The sequence below is a fragment of the Bufo bufo genome, chromosome 6, assembly GCF_905171765.1.
Source record: "Bufo bufo chromosome 6, aBufBuf1.1, whole genome shotgun sequence".
Taxonomy (NCBI): Eukaryota; Metazoa; Chordata; class Amphibia; order Anura; family Bufonidae; genus Bufo; species Bufo bufo.
The window spans coordinates 52192247-52204804 of NC_053394.1; the positions used below are offsets into that span (position 1 = coordinate 52192247).

Here is a 12558-nt window from a genome sequence, read left to right on the forward strand (position 1 = left end):
CCAGCATGCAACTCGGCCAGCCAGCGTCATGACGACAACACGCGTGACCATGGAGGTGGGCTCCGGTGTGCGCATGCGTGGTTTGGTCCTGCCTGGGCCCGGACAACAGAATTGGACGGTGAGAAGGGGCAGTGGTCCTCCCCGGCATCCAACTCTACAGTGGAGGCGGAATGCGGTGCCCGGTTGTAAGGAGCTCCCGGTAACGGTAAGAGGGTGTATGATACCTCCAGAGGGGGCGGGGCCTTGTTACGTGACGTCAGAAGAGACAGTCCACAACAATAATATAGTGTTCTGTCTTTGCTCCCTATGTATCATTGTGTGTATGTGTGACCACTTCTAGTACCTGTAATCTTCATCTCTGTATACGATTACACTATATCTATGCTATCCCACATAGGTGTCTGATCACGTGTGTCATGACATCACTTTATGTGTAATATTCCATATACTTGTGTGATGACATCACTGTATCTATAATATTCCATATACTTGTATCATAACATCACTGTATCTATAATATTCCATATACATGTGTGATGACATCACTGCATCTATAATATTCCATATACTTGTATGATGACATCACTATCTATAATATTCCATATACTTGTGTGATGACATCACTATATATAATATTCCATATACTTGTGTGACGACATCACTGTATCTATAATATTCCATATACTTGTGTGACGACATTACTGCATCTATAATATTCCATATACTTGTGTGACGACATTACTGCATCTATAATATTCTATATACTTGTGTGATGACATCACTATCTATAATATTCCATATACTTGTGTGATGACATCACTGTATCTATAATATTCCATATACTTGTGTGACGACATCACTGTATCTATAATATTCCATATACTTGTGTGATGACATCACTGTATCTATAATATTCCATATACTTGTGTGATGACATCACTGTATCTATAATATTCCATATACTTGTGTGATGACATCACTGTATCTATAATATTCCATATACTTGTGTGATGACATCACTGTATCTATAATATTCCATATACTTGTGATATGTACGATAACCCTTACATGTTCTATATTTTGCCGTATACTGCGGACCTATTCAAGTAAATGGGTCTGTGGTGCGATACGGGATTCACGCGGCTGGTGCCCATGTATTGTGGTCCGTAGCACAGGACACAGATGCTCGTGTGCATGAACCCTTAGAGAGGATCCTCAGAATTTCTTGCTGATTGCATGCGGACTCATTCGTTTCTAAGGGACTGCACACGGCTGTACCGCAAATGATAAAATCTGCCCTATTCTTGTCTTTTTTGCGGAAAAAATAGGCATTTGGCGGCTGCAGAAAGTGCGGTCTCTGTACTTTGTGGATCACAAAACGGATACATCCAGTTTGAGAGGCTAAAAGGGCTCCTGCACACGACTGTATATTGCAGGAATGGCCAACCTGAGGCTCTCCAGCTGTTGCAAAACTACAACTCCCAACATGCCCAGACAGCCTACAGCAGGGCATGGTGGGAATTGTAGTTTTACAACAGCTGGAGTGCCGCAGGTTGGCCAGCCCTGGTATATTGGATCCGCGTCCCATCTGCTTTTTTTGCGGAATGCACGCATTGTGGGGCTGTAATAATGTGGACCGCACACAAATGTCATCCTGCTTATAGGACACGTCTTCTAGTCCCTTTTGCGGCACGCCAACGGCTGGTATCTGTATTTTGCGGGCCGCAAAGCAGCAATGGCCGAATGTAGGAGCCCCGAAGGTCGTCAGCCTTTCCCTGCCCTGTAGTGCTCCCATCTGTGTGTGCTATTCAGAGACAGGGTGTCAATGGGAGTTCCTCAAATCCCATTCACTTCCATGTAACATCTGGATATGACCTGCCGTGCGGCACACAGTGGCAAAAATACATTTAGCAAAGGCTTGTACCAGGCTGCTGGCGCCATACTGGCGCTATATGGCGGAAGCCAAGAGTATTGCGGTGCCTTCTCTATCCCACACCATGGGTCTGGACTCTGACTCTTCTACAGAAATTCTCTAGGACCCCCGTAATAGACAAACTGTTAGAGTGTAATACAGTGTATCGCCATCCATGTCACTGCTCGGGCATTAGCTGTTATGTTTAGTATTAGGGGGAGATGGGAAGTACTTTGTATAATGGCCTCTGTTCTAAGGCCACCCACATGTGTGCAGACCCTGGGCTGCTGTGTCGGTGGGTGGGCATACAGCAGGCACACTGCCTGGCTTGTGGAAGGAGGCATAAAGGAGCTGTGTGTCCTGCCTGCCCCCGCCAGTAATATCTCCCTCAGCAATGCTGCGGTGAACGTTGTGTGATGTCACATGTAGCGGTGCCGTCGTGCCTCCCTACGCTAAGGTCCCATTCACATTTCCATGATAGTTTGGGTTCGTTTTTTGCCCTCCATATTCCACAGACACTGCGGAGATTCATTTCCAGAACATCACGTACCAGTGACATAATAGGGATGCCGTCCGTGTTGTGTCAGTGGTTTCCGCCGACCCATAGACTTCCATAGGCGCGTTTGCCCCAAATCACAAACCAAAATAATGCAAGTCTCTGTGAGAAACACATTGAAATCAGTGGGGACGTGCGCTGTCCGTGCATATACCTGTGAATGAGGCCAGAGGGTACGTTCACACCTACTGGAAATGCTGCTGATTTTTTTTTTTGCGCACACATACCGCAGCAGCAAAGTGGATGCCATTTTTAACAGATCTCTTCCACGCGGTGTGCGTTGTGGATTTTTAAAAAACTGCAGCGTGTCAACTTCTTCCGATTTTCCCCACAGATTTAGCCCATTTAGCAGAGAAATTGGAAACTATTTTGCTGCGTATTTTTCCACCACGGGCAACCTCCTGTGCCTCCGTTATGCCGTAAAGGACTGTCTAGTACAAGCAAGAAGCATATGTCTGACAACCCAGTCGGGAGCCGTGGGCGACTGCTCTTGCTGATTAGAAAAGAGCAGCTGTCAGATGAGAGGCTCCATGCTGGCGTTCTGCGCTCATTTCAGGCTCAAAAACTTGTAATCATTGTCAGTATTAGGGCTCATGCACACAAACGTATTTTCTTTCCGTGTTAGTTCCGTTAGTTTTTTTTTTTTAAAGTTTTTTTGCAGACTGTATGCGGAACGATTCATTTCAATGGGTTCGCAACAAAAACGGAAGTTGCTCCGTGTGCATTCTGTTTCTGCATGTCCGTTCCTCAAAAAAATAGAATGCGTCATGTTGTCCGCATTACGGACAAGGATAGGACTGTTCTTTTAGGGGCCAGCTGTTCCGTTCCACAAAATCTGGAATGCACACGGAAGTCAACCGTATTTTTTGTGGACCGCAAAATACATACGGTGGTATGCATGAGCCCGTTCAGAAGACGCACAAGACCAGGGGCAGATCCCCTAATGAAGTAACACTGGCTTAGAAAGTATAGTCATTAAAGGGAACCTGTCGCCGGGATTTTGTGTATAGAGCGGAGGACATGGGCTGCTAGATGGCCGCTAGCACATCCGCAATACCCAGTCCCCATAGCTCTGTGTGCTTTTATTGTGTAAAAAAACCGATTTGATACATATGCAAATTAACCTGAGATGAGTCAGGGACAGGTTCCCTTTAAAGGGTTTCTACCACCAGAAATACCGTTATGTAGCTGACTGATATAGCGATGCGCTGATGTCAGCACTACATAACAGTGTGTTTTTGACATTTCTCCCTCCAGCCGTTTTTGTAAAATAAGCACTTTTATTATATGCTAATGAGCCTCTAGGTGCTATGTGGGCGTAAAATCAGCACCTAGAGGCTCCGTCCACTCACCCATTATCCCGCCCAGGTCCAGTGTTCTGCCCGCCCCGCTCCTCTTGATTGATGCCACGGTCCACCGCATCGTTGATGAAATCCCGCGCCTGCGCCGTTCACTTCTGTATTCAGCGCAGTGAGTGAATGATGCGCTCCTGGTGCCGGATTCCTCACTGCGCCTGCGCCGACTACGTCACAGTGAGGAAGCCGGCATCAGGAGAGCGGCCTTCAGTCACTGCGCCTGCGCCGCGTACAGAAGTGAACGGCGCAGGCGCGGGATTTCATCAAGGATGCTGCGAATCGTCACATCAATCAAGAGGAGCGGGGCGGGCAGAACTCGGGACCTGGGCGGGATAAAGCGTGAGTGGACTGAGCCTCTAGATGCTGATTTTACGACCACATAGCACCTAGAGGCTCATTAGCATATAATAAAAGTGCTTATTTTATCAGAACGGCTGCAGGGACTAATGTTAGAAACATACTGTTATGTAGTGCTGACATTGGCGCATCGCTATATCAGTCATCTACATAACAGTATTTCTGGTGGTAGAAGCCCTTTAATGGCAAGGACTGCTGTGCTCCCCACTATCTCCTTCCTCTTCTGCACACGGTGGAACCCTGAAAGTCCCACTCCCCGAATAAGTGGCGGTCTCAGCATCGAATATGCCACAATTGTCTTATTTAAACGGAAATTGCTGAAGAACTGTTGTAACGCCTTAAAGTGCCGCCATGTTTGTAATGGCAATGCCGACCGGACACCATGCTGCACTCAAGAACTAACAGATCCGTCAACAGCAGCAATGGGATTCTTTTTCTACATTGCATGGAGCACAGCGCTGCTTCCCGCCAGACACATTCAGTGACTATCTTCTCCTTTCAGGCACGGGGGCTGCGGCAGGACCACACCAGAACTGAATATGGGCGAGAAAAAACCGGAGGCGCTGGACTTTGTCAAGGATTTCCAGGAATACCTCACTCAGCAAACGCACCACGTCAATATGATTTCTGGCTCTGTGAGCGGAGACAAAGAGGCCGACACTTTACAAGGAGGTAGGTGCCACTGTAAGTGTTTCAGAATTACACTTTTTTAAAAATAAAATGTACTCCTGTGCTTAAAGGGGGGGGGCGCCTTCTAGATACTGAGTGCAAGAAGGGCGGGTAAGCGGTATATAGACAACTTACAAAGGTTTAGCCTTCAGAAGTTCGGCCATGTTTTCTCCCACATCCCCTTGCCTTCCAAGTCTTCTCCCTGTCCATCAGCGCCCCATTGAAACGCACTGTGCCAGTGTCCTGGTCATCCAGGAAGGAAACTGGTGCAATGCGTCTCACTGGGGGGCACATGACGCGAGCCGGTGTATCAGCAGCCACCGGCAGGACGGGAGTGGCGGAGCTGTCCAAGAAGAAGTCTTCCATGGCAAAAAGTGTGGCTTCAGAATGGGAGAAAACGGGACTGACCTTCTGAAGACTATATATCTGGAAGATGCCTTTATCTCCTGTACGGATTAGATGTAAGGTGGCCAACCCCTTTAAAGAAAAATTATCCCCATGTTTTACGTTGTGGGTGTGCGAATTGTGTAGATATTACTAGGGGTCGTAAGAGTTTCTAGCAAGACCCAATTGTGGTCCTTCTTTGGATCAGCTAAAAGGCTGCACATGGCAAGTGCAGGAATAGTTTACTCGTTGGCAGTGCCCACCAGCGAGAAAGACAGGATGGTACATGTACGGTGGATATTGGGTCTGTAAAGATGGCGCCCCTTAAAACCACAGTGTTTCTGCTGTTTTAAAGAGGACAATTCACCGCTCCTGACATGTCTGTTTTAGTAGCTTCATGCATTCCTTATATGATAATCATTCTGGAGCATCTATTCTTATGGCTCTATGTTGTGCCATTCCTTTATTATTCCTGCTAGAAGTTATGAATGAGTTGCTATAAGCCTTCAGTAAGGGTACAGAGGGGAGGTAACCAGTTGGGGGGGTGTACCTGCACAGACTGAAAACGACACTGATTGGATAGAGTGAGTCTGTGCAGGTACACGCCCCCAACTGGTTACCACCCCTCTGTACCCTTACTGCAGACTGCTAGCAATTCATTCATAACTTATAGTAGAAGTAATAAAGGAATGGCACAACATAGAGCCATAAGAGCAGATGCTCCAGAATTGTTAGTACGTGGGGAATGCATGAAGCTATTAAAACAGACATGTCAGGAGAGGTGAAAGGTGCTCTTTAAACAGCAGACATCCTGGTCTAATGTCTGTGATCGGCAATAATGGCGATCACAGACATTTAACGTCTCAGATGCCATTGTCAATTGTGAAAGGCTTTTCCTCAGGGGCGCTGCACTTCCAGGGCCCGAATGACTTTCCCGCACTGAGATCAGGGCTCCATAGGAACTGTTGCTGTGGTAGCCTCAGATCCTTCAGAGTAACCGAGGCTAACACAGCAAACGAACGGCTTCCCCAATCTCAGCAGGGGAAGTGCAGCTCTCCCAGGGAAAAGTCCCATAGGCTGCAATGGTAATTCATTGTAGTCTATGGGATATGTGATTGTTAGATAAAAAAAATTAAAAAAAAATGAATAAAAAGATCATTTGCACCACTGTGTCCCGAAACGCCCATATTATTAAAATATAAAATGTATATCCCGTACGGTGAAGGTCATAACAAAAATAAAAATTGGTAGATTTGCCTTTTTTTTTCTCTTTGCTTTACCTGCCCCCAAAAATGTAATAAGCAGTGATTAGACGCCCCAAAATGGTATCACTGAAAACTACAAGTCACCCTACAAAAAAAATTAGCCTACACAGAGCTCATTAAACATAACTGTAAAAGTTATGGGGGGGGGGGGTCAGAATATGGCAATGGAAAGAAAACATTTTTCCATTTTATTTTTTATTCAGTATTAAAACTATATAAATGTGGCATCGCTGTAATCATACTGACCCAGAGAATGAAGGGAACAGGTCAGTTTCACTGCATAGGAAACCCATAAAACCGTGGTGGAATTGCATTTTGTTTCCAATTTCACCCCATTTGGATTTTTTCTCTCAAGCTTCCCACTACTTCCTATGCAATATTAAATTGTGCCATTAGTAAGGGCGACTTGTTCTGCAAAAAAACAAGTCCTCATACGTCTATGTGAACGGAAAAATAAAGTTAGGCTACATGTACACGAACGTTGATTGTTTCCGTGTCCGTTCCGTTTTTTTTTGCGGATAGAATGCGGACCCATTCATTTCACAGTGTGCTGTCCGCATCAGAAGGTCCATTCCGTACCCCCGCAAAAAAAATAAAATAATAGAACATGTCCTATTCTTGTCCGTTTTAGAGATTGTTACAATGGATCCGCAAAAAAACAAAATAAAAAAATGGATGTCATCCGTTTTTTCTTGCGGATCCGCAATTTGCAGACCACCAAACACATACGGTCGTGTGCATGTAGCCTTAGGCTATGAAAAGCAGGGAGTAAAACAAAAATGGAAAAACGTCATGTCATGAAGGGGTTAAGATCTCTGCTTGCTGTCAGCATATGTTTACATTCATAGGCCACAAACCATAAGCAGTGGATATTTGGCAGAGCTGAATGTTTGCTCCGGTTGTATACAGTCTAGGCAATCTTCTGCCTTCAGGCTGATACACTGTAGCAAACTATCAGGTCCTGGTGTAGATTTGTATTGATAGAGCATCTGTCAACAGGATCAAACCAGGCATATTTCTGGTAGGGTTGATCCTGCAGATTAAAATAATACTTGTTTTGTAAAAATCACTTGCGGGGTTCCCAAGGAAAAAAAAAAAAAAAGTGTAATCTTTATGCAAATTAGGGCTTTAGCGCACCAATGGGTGGGGCCAAGACTCTTAGTGCACCTCAGCTGTCCACGCCCCTTGGTGCACTGAAGCCCTAATTTGCATAAAGAATAAAATGTTTTTTCCGCTCAGGAATGCCACAAATGATAACAAAACAGGTATCCTTTTAATCAGCAGGATCAACCCCACCTGGCAGTATGCATGATTCCATTCATAAAGAGTAAGCTGAGATATTGAAAATGTGGTGAACTGAAATGCAAATTTTCTTAGAAAACTTTGAAACTTTTCATTGAGAGTTTATACGTGTCGATAATCCATCATTCTGTATGCTGTATCTGTGTGCTGACCCTTTCCCCCATGACGACAGCTGACTCACTTTCTATGAATCAGGGTCACAAAACCACGATGTGTACACCGCTAACTCTCCGTGCCTTGCTCTACCGGCAGCTGGGACAGACAGCGATCAGAATGGGCTGGACCACCCGTCTGTGGAGGTCTCTCTGGATGACGGCGCGGGGATGCTGGTGGATGGCTTTGAGCGGACATACGACGGGAAACTAAAATGCCGCTACTGTAACTATGCCAGCAAGGGCACCGCTCGTCTGATAGAACACATACGCATACACACAGGTAGGACCTGGTCAGTGCGCATGCGGGGCATGAGTGCTTATTGTATAGACTCGCATTGAATGGCTTAACACTATGTGCGGTGTGCTCTCATTCATTTTGGGGACCCCGTTCTAGAGATAGGGGTGGGACCCACACCTGACATTGGTGGCATATCCTAGTGATGTGCAAATATGTGAGCTGAGACAACTGCTTTAAAGCTCAAAATAGGTCTGGTAGTTGAGAGGTTAATAAATGCAGCACATCTTTACGACTCCAGACGACAGCTCATCAAGATCACATCGGTCGGGGTCAGACTCCCGACACCCTCGCCCATCAGCTGTTTTAGGGTCCATTCACACGTCCGCAAATTGCAGATCCTCAAAACACGGACATGTGCGTTTCACATTTTGCGGACCACTCATGGCCGGCCCTGTGATAGCAATGCCTATTCTTGTCATGCTGTATCTTTTTTGTGGGGCCGCGGAACAGGCTCCATGTGCTGGCCCCATTGAAATGAACGGGTCCGCACCAGTTCCAAAATTTTGGATGCGGACATGTGAATAGACCCAAAACTGCCTGCTGCGTTCCAGGACAACACAGGATAGCGGCCGTGAATGGTACTGCAGCTTTGCGCCCATTTAAAGAGTATGTAAACTTTTATGCAACTTTTTATGTCCCAAATGCCCTACAAATAAACTTTTCTAACATACTTTATTCATTGATTTAGACTTTTTTACTAAAGACATTTCCACCTAAAGTCCTGATTTCAACCACACTTTAAACTCACTATCCTGGCACATCGCCGACTCGTCAGCGGTGTACGGACTCTGCATTGTATCAGTGGGGCTGCAGTGGACGGTGTAGGGCAGGAGCACACATAGCTGCCTGTGCCCCCCCCCCCCCCTGAGCTTGGCTAAATGCTGGTGTACCACATGGATGCCCTGTAACAACGGGCTATGCCAGGATTAGCTGAGCGGAGCCGCCTCCTGCTCGTACTCCGTCTGATACAATGCAGAGTCCGTACACTGCTGACAGGTCAGCGATGTGTGAGAATAGTGAATTTAAAGCGCGGATGAAATCAGAGCTTTAGGTGGAAATTTATTTTAGGAAAAAGTAAAAAAAAAAAAATTATATTTAGGGACTTTTTATTTTTTTAAAGTTGAATAAAAGTTTTCATGAGGCCTATTCCTGATTGCAGCAGCCGATTCAAACAATTGATTATGGGAGAGATGGACCCCCTAAGATCTGATTACAGTCCTATCTGCAGTCTCCATCAATAGCCAGAGCGCAGCCACTTTTTTTTTTCTTTCCCGAGAGTTCCTTTTTATGGACATGTTTGTCATTCAAGGAAAAAAAAAAAAGGCAACTGCATAATTTTGTGTCTAATTTCCTTTCCTTCTCTTCCCCCCCCCCCCCCCCCCCCCACAGGTGAGAAACCGCACCGCTGTCACCTATGTCCTTTTGCATCAGCCTATGAGCGCCACCTGGAGGCTCACATGCGCTCTCACACAGGAGAGAAGCCTTACAAGTGTGAGCTATGTTCCTTCCGCTGCAGTGACCGTAGTAACCTGTCCCATCACCGCCGCCGTAAGCACAAGATGCTGCCCATTAAGGGCACACGTCCCACACTCGGCAACAAGAAAATGTGGGGTGTGCTTCAGAAAAAAGTCAGCAGCTTGGGCTACAGTCGTCGAACTCTTATTAACCTCTGCCCACCATCCATGGTGGTGCACAAGCCAGACTACCTGACTGACTTCTCTCATGAGATCCCCAGTATCCAGAGCGAGGCCTATGAGAATCTTGCCAAGGTTACACATGGATCCGGAGGACTGTCTAGAGATCCACAAGAGCTCATGGTGGACAACCCCCTAAACCAGCTATCTACCTTGGCAGGACAGCTTTCCAGCCTTCCACCAGATACTCAGAACCCTGCTTCACCAGACACAGGACCTTGTCCTGACGAGAAACCGTTCATGATCCAGCAGCCTCCAGCGCCACCCTGCGTCTCGGCTGTCTCCACCAGCGTTCCTCAGAGCTCCTCCCCGGCCAGCCCCGATGTACGTCCGACACACAATCATCGGAACTGTAGCCCCATGGCCGGCCCCAGCAGCGAGCGTAGTGGCCGGACCAGCACCCCCAGCATTAGCAACAGCCAACCTAGCACACCAGCCCCTGCTCTGCCAGTCCAGGACCCTCAGCTTCTGCACCACTGCCAACACTGTGACATGTACTTTGCAGACAACATACTCTACACAATCCACATGGGATGCCACGGATTCGAAAACCCTTTCCAATGCAACATCTGTGGTTGCAAATGCAAAAACAAGTACGACTTTGCTTGCCACTTTGCTCGAGGTCAACATAGCCAACACTGACTTCTAGTAGCCTTTATCTTTGTATGTCACTCTGCTCCTCAGGAGACAGTCTGTCTTATAGAGTGCCTGTCATTTGAGGAATGGGTATAGGATGCAAGTATAAAATATATATGTCTCATTTGGTCCCATGGTCTGACTCGGAATGAAAAAAATATATATATATCGCAAGATGGCCGTCTTGACGGCATTGAGGGAACCAAACCAGGTAGAGCGGACAGGAAGTTTTGGGCATCACTTCAAGGACAGATGCCTATAGATATGTGATGTTTATGATACTGGATTAGGCACCTAACGTTTAGTTGTCTGCCCAGTAGTCTGTTGTTCTCATCTTGCCCCCTCCCCCATGGACAGTACGAGAGGGGGGGGGGGGGGGGTCATCAGAATATAACCAGTTTTCGTTGGGAGAACCTCACAGTGATCATACTTCTACAAGGTGAAGACTGTTGGCATCTCTGTAAGTGTTGTAAACCCAGTCAGTACTTTTATTGTCCATCGTCGGGATTTTACTTTCTTGCGGCCTTTCGCCCTGCGTGTGATGGGCTTGAATGAAGTCATTTTAAGAGTAATTAGAATGGTTTCCAATTGGAAAACATTTTTTTTTTATATATTTTTTTTAAATGAAATAACTTATCACTGGTCGTTAAATATGTTTGTACAGATCTATTCACCGTGTGTTCAGTGTTGCTCCAAAGAGTCAAACTTCTTTGTAAACCACGCTGTATAATAAATGTGTGTTGTCTGCCCACCTCCCCGGTGTCCCCCATCCCCTTCATTTCTTCAGTGAGAATGGTAAGAAGCCGAGCTCCTGGAGGCTCAGGGTAGGTTCACACGGAGGATTTTGTCCACGGCAGAACCCACCACATATCCCAAGGCAGAAACTGCGTCAGCCGTAGGTTTTCAGGCGGACCCAGCTGTGGCTCTGCGAGGGGTCAGTGCCCTAAGAACGAGCTTGGTGCAGTCTTGAAAACCGCATGGCAGCACTGAAACCAGAACCCAAAATCCTACGTCTGAACATACCCTTAGAAGACGCAGTACCAAATCGGAGTCCTTTTGAAGAATGGGAAGCCGATACAACAATACAAAGACCAATATTCTATTACTTTACTAAAAAACTGAAATGGAAGAGATGTGTTGGCTCAGACTACGAACGATCATTGCAGGACAATGCCCCCTGACACAATTTTTAATCCTTAACCCCTTAAAGGGTAGGATCTCAGTATCTGATTGGTGGGGGTCTGACTCCCCATACCTCTGCTGATAAACCGTTACCCTCTAGCTCTGATGTGCAGTGGATGGAGCTGGTTACGACCGTGGTTTTGGTCTGCATCAGATCTGCATTTTTTGTGGATCGGATGCAGACCCATTTACTTAAAGGGTTTCTGTCATGAGAAATAATGTTACGTAGCCGACTGACATTAGGGATGCGCTTATGTCAGCAGTACATAACAGTATGCCTTATCCGCCCTGCCTGCCGCCGTTCTTTTAAAATATGCTAATGAGCCTCTAGGTGCTATTAGGGTGTTGCTTCAGCACCTAGAGGCTCGGTCTACGCACCCTTTGGCACGCCCAGGTCCAGTGTCCCGTAATTCCCGCGCCTGCGCCGTCTTGTTTAGTATTCGGAGCAGTGTGTGATGGACGCGCTCCTGCTGCCTGCTTCCTCACTGCGCCAGAGGAAGGAAGCCAGCAGCAGGAGCGCTTCCTTCACTCACTGCGCCTGCGCCGAATACTAAACTGGACGGCGCGGGAATTACGGGACACTGAGGAGAACTCGAAAGTCAATCAACTGGACCTGGGCGTGCCAAAGGGTGCGTAGACCGAGCCTCTAGGTGCTGAAGCAACGCCCTAATAGCACCTAGAGGCTCACTAGTATATTTTAAAAGTCTTTCTTTTAAGAGAACGGCGGCGGGCAGGGCGTTATAAAGCACACTGTTATGTACTGCTGACAGCACATCGCTAATGTCAGTCCGCT

The 12558-nt window shown here is 46.7% G+C and overlaps 1 protein-coding gene across 4 annotated transcripts; it reads left to right on the forward strand.

Moving 5' to 3' along the window:
* Positions 1 to 66: 66 nt before the first annotated feature.
* On the forward strand, positions 67 to 11329 carry IKZF5 (IKAROS family zinc finger 5). Of its 4 annotated transcripts, none has more exons than XM_040437057.1 (4): positions 67 to 205; positions 4683 to 4864; positions 7996 to 8235; positions 9643 to 11329. In XM_040437057.1, exons 2-4 carry the CDS (start codon positions 4720 to 4722, stop codon positions 10587 to 10589), a joined length of 1332 nt encoding a protein of 443 aa, XP_040292991.1. In that variant the 5' UTR covers positions 67 to 205; positions 4683 to 4719; the 3' UTR covers positions 10590 to 11329. The 4 variants fall into 4 exon arrangements, with proteins under 4 accessions (XP_040292991.1, XP_040292994.1, XP_040292993.1 ...); XM_040437060.1 differs by having other exon boundaries at positions 8053 to 8235; XM_040437059.1 differs by having other exon boundaries at positions 4683 to 4852.
* The last annotated feature ends 1229 nt before the right edge of the window (positions 11330 to 12558 follow it).

Excerpts from the sequence above, each read along its gene's own strand:
- IKZF5 (XM_040437057.1), top strand. The coding sequence starts at position 4,720 with ATGGGCGAGAAAAAACCGGAGGCGCTGGACTTTGTCAAGGATTTCCAG. Across the intron at positions 4,865-7,995 it reads ACAAGGAGGTAGGTGCCACT|GGTCACAAAACCACGATGTG; the intron begins GTAAGTGTTTCA and ends TCTATGAATCAG. Across the intron at positions 8,236-9,642 it reads ACACATACGCATACACACAG|GTGAGAAACCGCACCGCTGT; the intron begins GTAGGACCTGGT and ends CCCCCCCCACAG.